This window comes from Pyrus communis, chromosome 6, assembly GCF_041283825.1.
Source record: "Pyrus communis isolate YQ-2024b chromosome 6, ASM4128382v1, whole genome shotgun sequence".
Classification (NCBI taxonomy): Eukaryota; Viridiplantae; Streptophyta; class Magnoliopsida; order Rosales; family Rosaceae; genus Pyrus; species Pyrus communis.
The window spans coordinates 441484-452182 of record NC_142570.1 but is presented as its reverse complement, the minus strand read 5'-3'; the positions used below and the strand labels follow the sequence as shown (position 1 = coordinate 452182).

General features: G+C 39.0%; 2 protein-coding genes and 1 pseudogene across 3 annotated transcripts; 1 reads left to right on the top strand and 2 right to left on the bottom strand.

Annotated features, from left to right (window-relative positions):
* The first annotated feature begins 2116 nt into the window (after positions 1-2116).
* Positions 2117-2732, top strand: LOC148696072 (methylecgonone reductase pseudogene; annotated as a pseudogene).
* LOC137710670 (uncharacterized) lies at positions 2505-6879 on the bottom strand. 2 transcript variants are annotated; one of them, XR_015963292.1, is made up of 12 exons: positions 6604-6866; positions 6446-6524; positions 6263-6350; positions 5908-6057; positions 5546-5677; positions 5007-5157; positions 4871-4909; positions 4721-4795; positions 4361-4420; positions 3997-4051; positions 3297-3387; positions 2505-3158 (listed from the first exon to the last, which is right to left on the bottom strand). XR_015963292.1 is itself a non-coding variant. In XM_068449760.2 (12 exons), the coding sequence occupies exons 1-12, from the start codon at positions 6685-6687 to the stop codon at positions 3117-3119; spliced, it is 1056 nt and encodes a 351-aa protein (XP_068305861.2). In that variant the 5' UTR covers positions 6688-6879; the 3' UTR covers positions 2887-3116. The 2 variants fall into 2 exon arrangements, 1 of the variants encoding a protein (XP_068305861.2); XM_068449760.2 differs by having other exon boundaries at positions 2887-3158; positions 3997-4061; positions 6604-6879.
* Positions 6880-7274: 395 nt separating this feature from the next.
* Positions 7275-10522, bottom strand: LOC137710694 (transmembrane 9 superfamily member 3). The gene is made up of 7 exons (XM_068449796.2): positions 10250-10522; positions 9741-9781; positions 9067-9649; positions 8841-8978; positions 8599-8755; positions 8019-8503; positions 7275-7741 (listed from the first exon to the last, which is right to left on the bottom strand). The coding sequence occupies exons 1-7, from the start codon at positions 10405-10407 to the stop codon at positions 7522-7524; spliced, it is 1782 nt and encodes a 593-aa protein (XP_068305897.2). The 5' UTR covers positions 10408-10522; the 3' UTR covers positions 7275-7521.
* Between the last annotated feature and the right edge of the window lie 177 nt (positions 10523-10699).

Here is a 10699-nt window from a genome sequence, read left to right as displayed (position 1 = left end):
TTTGGATCCGAATCAGAAATCGGTTGATAAGGGGAGATATCAGAGACTTGTAGGGAGACTAATTTATTTGGCTCATACACGACCAGATATTGCCTATGCAGTAAGTGTAGTAAGTCAATTTATGCATTCACCGAGTGAAGATCATATGGCTGCTGTTATGCGTATCTTAGCTTATTTAAAGTCTGCACCTGGAAAAGGAGTTCTCTATCGGAAGCATGGACATTTGAGGATTGAGGGGTTCACGGATGCTGATTGGGCAGGAAGTGTAGGTGACAGACGGTCGACTTCGGGATATTTTACTTTTGTAGGAGGCAATTTAGTCACATGGAGAAGTAAAAAACAGAAGGTAGTGTCAAGATCCTCAGCTGAGGCCGAGTTTTGAGGGATGGCTCACGGCATTTGTGAGCTTCTCTGGCTTCGAAAACTTCTTGAGGGGCTTGGGTTCAAGCCAAAGGAGACCATGAGACTATACTGTGATAATAAGTCAGCGAGAGAGATAGCTGATAATCCGGTACAGCATGATAGAACAAAACATGTGGAAGTTGATCGACATTTTATTAAAGAGAAACTTGAAAGGAAGATTGTATCGATCCCGTTTGTGAGTTCAGATGAGCAACTTGCAGATGTTCTAACTCATGCAGTATGTAGTCGAGAGTTTGATGACTCACTTGTCAAGTTGGGCATGTGTGATATCTATGCACCAACTTGAGGGGGAGTGTTGATCATGAGTCAATATTAGGAAAAAAGGAATGTAAATAATATGAGTCCTTTTTTAAGTAGGTTTGTATTAAAGCTTTTGTTTCCTTGTGGAACTTAGATTGTACAAGTATATATTTTCAAAACAAGTAATACAAGAAAACATTCTGTAAAAATTCTATTCCCTTCACCGTAGATATCAAACTCTGGCATGCATTCGTTACGTATCATCCTCTTTTCGGTTAAGGCATAGTATATACCGAAAGGTATCTGAAACAGCGTGTATGCTGCTCCAACTACTGCTGTGGAGAGCATAAACGTGCAGTCGCCATTTTCACTCTTATATATCAAGACATTAACTCTGGAAATACAAAGTTATGTACAAAAGAAAAGAAAAGGATTTGAGAATTTAATTTGTTTGGGAAAGAAAAGATACATTATGATCACTATTAATGAAACAAAATTTAGTCCTAGACCGTGACTTGGTGAAATTAATAGTCAACCTCTCACACGTATGTTGTGCATATTTCTTATTAATTCCATGTCGTTTATCTCTAGGTTTTGTTCAGGAATTGGTCCAAAAAAGCCTTATTACTTTCTTTATCTCAATTTCAGCTAATTTGCGGACTTATGACATTTTTTTATGTAAGGCCAATTGAAGAAGAAAGCTAAGAGGCTGAAGATCGATGTGTCCAACTTTAATAATTTTTCATGGAGTCACTCATTCCAGTTTTGCAAGTTAATCCTGCAAAGTTGTATTTCCGCCAAAATTGCGTAGCTATGGGAGGATGGCTATTCGAAGACTTTCCCAAAATTTTCAAGTGACTTGCCATATATGTCTAGAAGCCGTCGGTCAACCCGTGGTTCGAACAATTAAGCGAGGTCCTAATCAAAAGCCGGGATGACATGTTGATCGCCTCCAAGCTGTGGTGTACTGATATGCTCATCCTGATGGTGTGTGTGTGTGTGTGTATATAGGCCACATCTCATGCTTTTGGTTAGATTGGATAATTTACTAGTTTAAAAATCCGTTGACAGAAGAAACTGAGGCTAATTAAATTTCTAAATTTTTTGTTCAAGTTGAAGGTACATAGATTAATCGGAAGAGATATGTTTCCTTCACAATTAATCAAAAACAAAATTTAAAAGTTGACATTTGTTTCTTACTTCAACATATTGTAAATCTAGCGAAATCAAAACCAAAATTCAATCGTAGGCAATGACCGTGGCTAAAAAGTTATAAATATTGGTGTAATTTGGTTAATAGGATGTTAACTAGTGGTATTTTTCTTTCCATTGTTGAAAGATGTCTCAAATTCGATTTTCGTATCTATCCGAATTTTGAGTTCACATGAATTCTTTAAATTTGAAGGAAGCTGGGGCTGAAGTGTGGATCAGTGGATCTATGCCTGATTCTTTGGCCCGTGAGGCTGAACCAAGGAACCCTTCAGGTAACGGGGACACGGCCGGCCATGGAAGAATGTTCCAGGTTAGGCTTAGCCACGTCTATGGGCGTTTGCAATTTTGGCACCAAGCTTTCTCAAATCCTACACAACGCCGCCATCTCCCAGCTGTTAACCAGGTCGAAATGAACCCGCCGTGGCGGCAACGAAAACTGCGAGACTGCAGTAATGAGAGGAATTCATGTGACTGGATGACCCTCCCTTGGTAGTTTACAGAGCTCCTCAGGCTAACAATGCCGGGATAGATTATACCGTTTCTCGACGACCTCGCTGCTGCCAAAGGGAAGACTGCCGCAGGTAGTACTTGTTTCGGTTTTTTTCAGTTAATTAGTTGAAATACAGAAATTAAGACAGATTAACTTGATTGTGTTCATGCAAATTACACTGAAATCCATCGCCCAGCAAGGAGCAAGTGTGATTCCGACGAGTTTCAACATGGAGAGGATGAAGCTGAACCTTGACATATTTGTTTGGGAATTAAGTGAAGATGAAACGAACAAGAACAAGCAAATTCCCCAGCGCAGGCTGTATTCCGGGGAGTTCTTTGTTTCTGAAGCCAGACCTTACAAATAACTCGACCAACTCTGGGATGACGACCCCTTAGTTCCATGCGACCCGAAACTAACTTCATTTCAAGTTCCATGCATAATGATCTATATGCATCTTATGCCTTCTTTTTCTAAGATTAATTCTCAATGTTAAAAGGCACGCATAAACTCCCACGAAGTCGATAATCTTTTCAGCTTTCACAGTTAGGTACGAAACAGTGAGAATTTAATAACAGAATCGGACTGTGGGAGGTGCTCTATATGTACAGTGTAATTAATCTTGAACGCAAATATCTTGTTAACGTGATGACAGGCCATCCACATTTACCTTCAGTGTGAATGCAGCTTGGGATCCATTTCAAGCTCTGGAACGATTTGATGGATGCATCTTCTCAAAACAGAAAGCTTTTCAATAATCAGGCGGTAGCCTATATGTGCGAGTGATACGGATCTGAAGCAAAAGCAATAAAACTATAATCAGAACAAAATGAATAATACTCCTCACAATTAAGTCTCATAGGAAAGACCAGTGTTTAATGTGTTAAACCTGAAGGCGAAAAAACACAAGAAAACTAGAAAACGTCAGTACCTGCGCAAAAGCATAAATAGCTCGCAAGATTCTTGCATAATCAGTCCCGAGCATTTGAATAACAACATCTGCTAAAAATGTTCCCCAAAGCCTGCATAAAATTGCAAAAGAAATAAACTTGGCATGATTGGCTTAATCATCAAAATTTGAAGCAACATTCTACTTGTATCATCAAAATCTATGCTCTCAGAGGATTTTCCAACCAAGCAGACAATGAAGCCAATGAAACTTTGGAAGGTACATTTTCAGTTACAGGCCTACAGGCTACAGCCTCAAAGCTCTTCCATGTGAGAAATAAATCCAACACAAACCAATTAAAAAAGGGCGGTGATTAGTCGCATTCTCTGTATGATACTCATCTCAATAGGTGCAGTTGAACCTACTACTTAATCTCAATGAATTGAGTCAGTAACACAAGCCGTTTTAACCAAAAATAACTCTTGGTTACTGAGAAGTGACTATCTTTTATGCTGGCATCAGCTGCACCTACCTAAACTTTCCTCCTTATTCTATCTTCTTAAAAATTTGAAATACTTTAAACAAACGGAAAATGATACTTACACATACACATTTGTGTGCGTGTGCCTGCGCACCCATGAGTGGGAGGGTGTGTGTGAAATAAAGTCGCAAATGAACCAAACAAGCAAACATAGGGAAGCTTGAAATAATAATGTTTAGAAAGTAAAGGAAAAGTCAATACACTGGGCCAAGCAAAGCCATCATGCTTCTTAAACCAAGATATCTTGATGCAGCGCCTGCAAAACCCTGTCCAAAATGACAAATATTAGAAATCCAGAAAGCCAGAAATGAGAGGACGGGGGAAGGGAGGGACATGAAACAATATTTGAACCACAACAACGAAAGGGGTTTCCTTGATATCAGCAAGTGCTACAAAGCTACGACTAATTCAGAGCTTTGTCGAAATAATACTCAGACCTAAACAAATAAAAAAGCCACTAGCTCAAACAATAGTTTTTCTACATACATATAAAAATTCCCCTATCACATAAAGAAGTCATAAAAAACAGTGGCAACAAATTGAATCTTCTGCAGAACATAATTACCTGTTTTGCCGCAAGAAAGGCTGCTCTGGACTCGAGATTCATAGCAGCTAATTGTCCACCCTGAAAATTAAAAAAAGTACGGAATTACATTTCAAAAATAAAGGGTGACTAGATAAACAATAGAAAAGTCATTAACATCACAAAGAGAAACACTAAGTATGATAATGAAAGAAAAACTAGCATAAAGCTAGAAAGAGTAAAACAGACACGGACATGAGAGATCACATGACATGAAAGCAAGGAAAAAACCTTGAAAAATATCGGACACAGGAGGAACACAGTAATGTACACCCATACGACTGGTGACCAAACAATTTACTCACTTATGGTTCCTTTATAGCTGTGAAGTCAAAGATGTACCTTTCTAACAAAATCCCTTTTTAGCTGATAGTTGGCGGCTTCTAGGAACACCTTTCCAGATAACTTTCTAGCTAACTACCACAAAGAAAAAATAATTAAAGGTATACAAAGAAGAAATGAAATAATCAGTTTGGCTTTATTCTTACTTACCAACTGATAAATCTTCGCCAAAGTAAAGATGCCACCACCCTTCAGAGAAAATCATAAATCAACAAAATTAAAAAACATGAACTCAAGTTGGAGAGAATTGATTGTGCATAAATTCTTTGTAGTTAAGCTACATTACCTTCAAAAACATTGATCGGAGCTCTGCTGCCCCAACTTTTATCGCACTAAGGGCCTGTACCTTCCATTGACTGAGTCCAAGTTGAAGACTTTGTTGACCATCAGACAGTTCAGGGAACTCCAACAAGCCCTCGAAATTTCCTGATTCTTCACTACATGAAGGAAGTGAAGCATTTTAAGTCATTACAACACACACTTAAAATAAAAGAAAGTGAACCCTTTTCTATAATACAATGATCCACGAAAACATTAAGTTGCCAAAATCAAATAGCACTGACAAACTATCAACTCATCAATGTATGTACCAACTCGTTCAAGATATAGTCTCTTCTATGCTTTGCTTTCTACCCTTCCTTACACGTTCACCACACAAATTTTCGTCTATTCACTTTCATACCTAAAGGTAGCGTTCTTTCAATCCCTCCTTCCTTTTGCACAAGTACAGTGAGATCAAAAAGTGAAGTCATTTCTACTTCGGAAACTAATAAACAACGAGGTCTAAATACTAGAGAAATATATAACTACATATAGAAAACATGCCTTGAATAGTCTCGCAACAGATGAAGAAAAATCTCTGCTTCAAGGTCTTCAGTTGACAATTTGCTTGAGCAAGGAACGTTTAACTCTTTTCGCACTGCAAGCAAGACATTCCTATATGATGGCCTCCAACCCCTACCAAGAATTCCACACACGCCAATTTGATAGTCAAGATGAAACTCGCCGACAATTATGTCACTAGCAGTTAGTTTAATAAAGAAATACACAGAGTTGAAACAACTTTGCATTGCCAGGATCCTTCACATACAATTCAGTGGCAAGTCAACCTCTAAAACTTGAGTAACATTGCCGCCAAACAAGTTAACTAATGAGGTGAATTTTAAATTAGATGAGTTGAGGAAAACCTTATCGTAGACCGTGCATCGGCTGCGAGGAATAAGAATCGAGATTCCAATACTGCTAAAAACTCCTCTCGTTCATCGAGATCCTCTTCAACCATTGAATGGTCGACATTGGTTCTACTCATTATAGACTTCAGCAAAGGGCTGAAGTAGCTGGACATTGACTCCATCCAAAGATTAAAAAAACGACGTCATCACACTACGAAATTTGAAGTTTAATTACATCTCAAGTTTGATTGACAATTGACACTACCCCTTTGCTGAAAAAACGAAAGAGTGTAAAATGCAAGACACGGTTTTTCTTTTCTTGTCCAAAGTTCCACACTATTGAAACAGAAAGTATCGATTTTGAAGTTACCTAGGGCCAAAAAGGATTCTTTCAAGCTCATATAACTCGGAATCGGTGGCGAGTTCAAGCACAGAACGGAGTTCAGGATCAAATGTACCTGAAAATTTAACAGAAACCCAATTTCGGATACGAAATTCTAAAATTCGAAACAATCCACAAATCTAAAACCAAAAGCAATAAACCAAAGTGTACCATGCCCTCTTCCTGAAATTGCAGCACGAGCACAACCCACGAGCCTCACACCAGTTGCAGACCACCGTGAGCTGCTTATCTGTTAATTACGATTGCAATTGTTAATAAAGGCAACAAATTTATTAACTGGGTTATGATAATAGAAGAAGAAGGCCTACTGGGTAAGTGAGTTTAGTGGCGGCGGCGGTGATTGGGGGAGCAAAGGGGAGGTGGAGCGCCAGAGCTGATGAGGCAGTGGACATATCTCACCGCACTCCGTTGCTGCAAAGCGGCGGCTGAGAGAGTGAAAGTGCTACCACAGATGTAGAATTCCGGGCTTCATTCGTTTCAAGTGTTCGCTTTTCGAGTTGTGGGAATTGCAGAGATTGTACGACGCTCAACTGACTACCTTTTTCTAACTACCACCATCGACTCATATTCCAGGCCTTTCTTTTATCTTTTATCCTCATTTTTCTGTTAATTTTTATATGTTTACTGGAGGAATAAAACCGGACCGACCCGGTTCAGTTGGGAAAGGTATATGTACGGTTTCGGTTTCGCAGTTTTGAACATCTACCCCTACTCGAATTCGAATCTCCTTTAGTTTAGATTAAATTAATTTAGCATACATCGTCGCTTATATCAAAATAGTGATCGTTAAAGTCTAGTCTACAACTGTTTAGATGTTTATTTTTTAAATTCAACTAATTATTCTCGTATTATGCAATGATCCGTAATATTAATTTATTTTGATGATCTTCGACGTTTCCCCGGTCAAAAGCAAACTCCACAAGTTCCATGTAACTTCTTTATAGAAGGGAGAGAGAGGGAGAGAGAGTAACTGGGTATATGAGGAGAGAATATATTTAAAGAATGTATTGCAAAAGATTCAAATGTAGTGATACAAACTTGTCCCTGTGAATATAGTCGCCCAATTTGTGATCTAACATATTGCTCCGGATGCATACATATCTCATGACTACAGCTTTAGTACACGAGGCACTTACAAAACTAATTTGACCAAACTTCTCTACAAAGGTGCCTGTGCGTCGACAAACACGAGAAACCATGTCCGATGATTCTTGGGGAACAGGCTACTATTCACACTTGATGGACCGGTATATGTGACGGACAAAAAGCAAAGCTGCACGGAAGCCTACAGTCCCAAGCATGAGGAAGAAACCGTAGCAGATGCATGCCATGTAACCAAAGAAGAACGACGTTTGCATGAATCCTGACATATCCGAGCGTGCGTAGTAGTAATACAAACAATACGCATAGATAAATAGTCCAGTAGACCCACCACAGAGGAAAGACCTGTAACGAAACCAACAATACATCAGTCGCGGTATATATTACATCTTCTGAAGTTAAAACTGGTTTACAAATTGACATATAAATGTAAAATTTTCAAATTAAACTTAATCAGATAATATGGAACACATAATACTAAGACCACACTAATGGGAGAGCCGGTAACAGCAAACATATGACTTGAATTTTTTGGTTCTTTGGAACGCATACACAAGAATAAAAAGCATAGTAACTTGCATACCCTAACCAAATTAGAATGCACCTATAATAAGCTACTTACCTCCACCACCACTCATGGTCCTCGGCAGCAAGTTGGAAATATGTCAATGCCACAGTAATGAAAGCAGTAACGATCAGAAGAATGATAAACACAATAAACAAGATGCTGTAAATGGTGTAAATCCTGTGACCCCATACACTGGCAAATATGTAGTACAGTTCAATGTATATAGCACTGAAAGGCAGAAAACCGGCCATTGCCATTTGAGGGATTGTTGCCCGGTACCAAGGTAAAGGTGGAATCTCTCTGGGATATTTAGTGGTGCGAACAGGGGCTTGGAACTCAGCTTTGCTGTTCTTCCCAGCAATCCCACCTAACACCAGTAAAGGTGATGTTACAAGTGTCCATATCAGAACTATAACCACAATTGTGCCGAATGGAAGGGCAGCGGTGGCCGTATAAGCAATTGCAACAGTATTCAAAAAGCAGAATGTGAGGAACAGAGGTCCACAGAAGAGGCAACCCGTCAACAATAGATTCCTAACCTGTCATACCAGAAAGTTTGAACCTTTAATTATTAAAACATCAACTTCAATCAATAATACCAAATCCATAGCAGGGATAATTTATCAGTACATACCCAGTTTGATCCCTCTAGCTGACAATAAAATGACGTAGCAGTATAGCCTGCAATTCCTGAAGTGAGTGCATAAATGACAACCAGAGCAGTAAATAAAGCCCCTCGGTTGTATGGATAAAACACACCAACAAGTGCGAGTATGAAAATGAACACCGTACTGCATGGAATGGAAAAAACATGAGAAGCTTTGTAAACTGAGAGGTGGTGGTGCTACACCTATAGCTGGATAAATGAGCACTTACAGAGTAAATAGTTGGGTTCCTGAACCTAGAGCTGCTGCAAACAAGGACTTGTATTTGGGGAACCTAAATACATCTCCGTGGATGTATTTCCATCCCGTCTCCTCCTGGTCTTCAGCTGCTTCTTCATCATGGGCATATCTTTTATACAGAAAAAGAAACGTAAATGTAAGAACGGGTGAACCGGCACACATAAAACAAGGACAAAAGGATTACTAAATATACTTACTTGACAAAATCATTCTTAAGCACTCGCATGAGAATTGTAGCAAGAAACCCAGTCAAGAGGAGAACTGTCACGCATGAATTTATAATTGAGAACCAGTGGATCTCCAAATGATGAGGCAAGGATGAGGACTGAGAATACTTATCCATCCTCTTATCGAAAGGAGTGGTTGTTTCCTTCCACTCCACAGTATACATGAATTCAACATCAACTTCTTTATCCTCTGTAAGGTCAACCAGTGCATTTGGATCTGTTCGAACATTGACTTCAATCACACGGTCCTTGTTATAATAGAGATCAAAATGAATGTGCTTATAAAGGTAGGTCTTGTACTCGCTCGGGTCTTTGCCTTCCTTGTCAACCTTCCCTATGAAACCCCAAATGGGCAAGTCATCATAATACATCTGGAAGTAATAGTCCTTGTTGACAGCAGATCTGAACCGGGCTACTTCTTCCTTTGTGAGTGTTTTCTTGCAAGCTACTTCGGTATCTTTATGCCTTAGGAACTCAAGTTTGTAAGGGGCACTGACTAAACGATCCCCGTTCAATACTTCACCAAGAGCTTCCCTTTTCTCTTTCACCGCATCTGCAATTAGGTAAATTCAATTCGTCGGAGAACATGAACACGTATTGTGAAGGAAGTAAATATGAAAGAAACAAATCGATTTGATACAAACCTGGTGAGCAGAATGGGAGATCAAAGTATCGGTACGTTTCACTGGAAGCACCCAAAAAAAAACAAAAAGAACAAAAATTTAGACCATCAGGAACACCAAATTTCCACCACAATCAAACTAACATACAATTTATTATCTAGTTGAGCAAAAACAGAGTTAAGATTCGAAGAACAATACACATGCAATTTCGACGAAAACGAAAACACAGGTTGACTGAAGAACTTGATGGCAAATGACTAAGAACCCAAATCAAATCTTTCAAAAACAGATCAAGCTCTGATATTTACACATAGCCAATGAAAATTCAATTTCCAAATCACAATGTCTAGCTTATACCAGCTGAACCAGAACTTGTAAATCATGCAAATTTTCTCAGTAACCAAACAAACGGGTGGGAATAAACTCAGATCCATAACAATTAACAGTGAAATGAACAAACCCAGAAGCTGAATTGAGCTAAGAAAGCATGGAACTTTGAGATCGAGCAGGGTGGAGTGTTGGGGTTTTACCTGGGGTTGTGAAACGGGCCGACCTTGTTGGCATACAGAGGGACAAAATCTCCTTCCTTGTACCGGTGATCCGACCCGTCGGACCTGACTAGATCCGCACCGGACAGAATTAGCAAGGCAATGATGCAGTGTACTCCCACCGCCATGGTCTTCCCCATTCTCTCTCTCTCTAGTCTCTGGAGAGATAAGACAACCACGTTCAGTATATATATTTGATTTGATTTCCTAGGTCTGGTTTGGGTCTTTGGTCGTATATTTTGGAATGTGTTATCCACACATCCAATTTTACTTCTTATACATTCTTGATAATTTATGTCTGTTGATCTTTTTCAATTTATCTGATCCGACAATCGAAAATTAAAAAAAATGTGTAAAAAATAAAATGGGATGTGGATATCACACCTCTATATTTATTTGGGGTTTAATTAAATATTAATTCATTTAATTAAA

Excerpts from the sequence above, each read along its gene's own strand:
- LOC137710670 (XM_068449760.2), bottom strand. The coding sequence starts at position 6,687 with ATGTCCACTGCCTCATCAGCTCTGGCGCTCCACCTCCCCTTTGCTCCC. Across the intron at positions 5,158-5,545 it reads CTGTTGCGAGACTATTCAAG|TGAAGAATCAGGAAATTTCG; the intron begins GCATGTTTTCTA and ends TCCTTCATGTAG. Across the intron at positions 4,910-5,006 it reads TCCGATCAATGTTTTTGAAG|GGTGGTGGCATCTTTACTTT; the intron begins GTAATGTAGCTT and ends TTTTCTCTGAAG.
- LOC137710694 (XM_068449796.2), bottom strand. The coding sequence starts at position 10,407 with ATGGGGAAGACCATGGCGGTGGGAGTACACTGCATCATTGCCTTGCTA. Across the intron at positions 9,782-10,249 it reads GGCCCGTTTCACAACCCCAG|TGAAACGTACCGATACTTTG; the intron begins GTAAAACCCCAA and ends GGGTGCTTCCAG. Across the intron at positions 8,756-8,840 it reads GGAACCCAACTATTTACTCT|TACGGTGTTCATTTTCATAC; the intron begins GTAAGTGCTCAT and ends CATTCCATGCAG.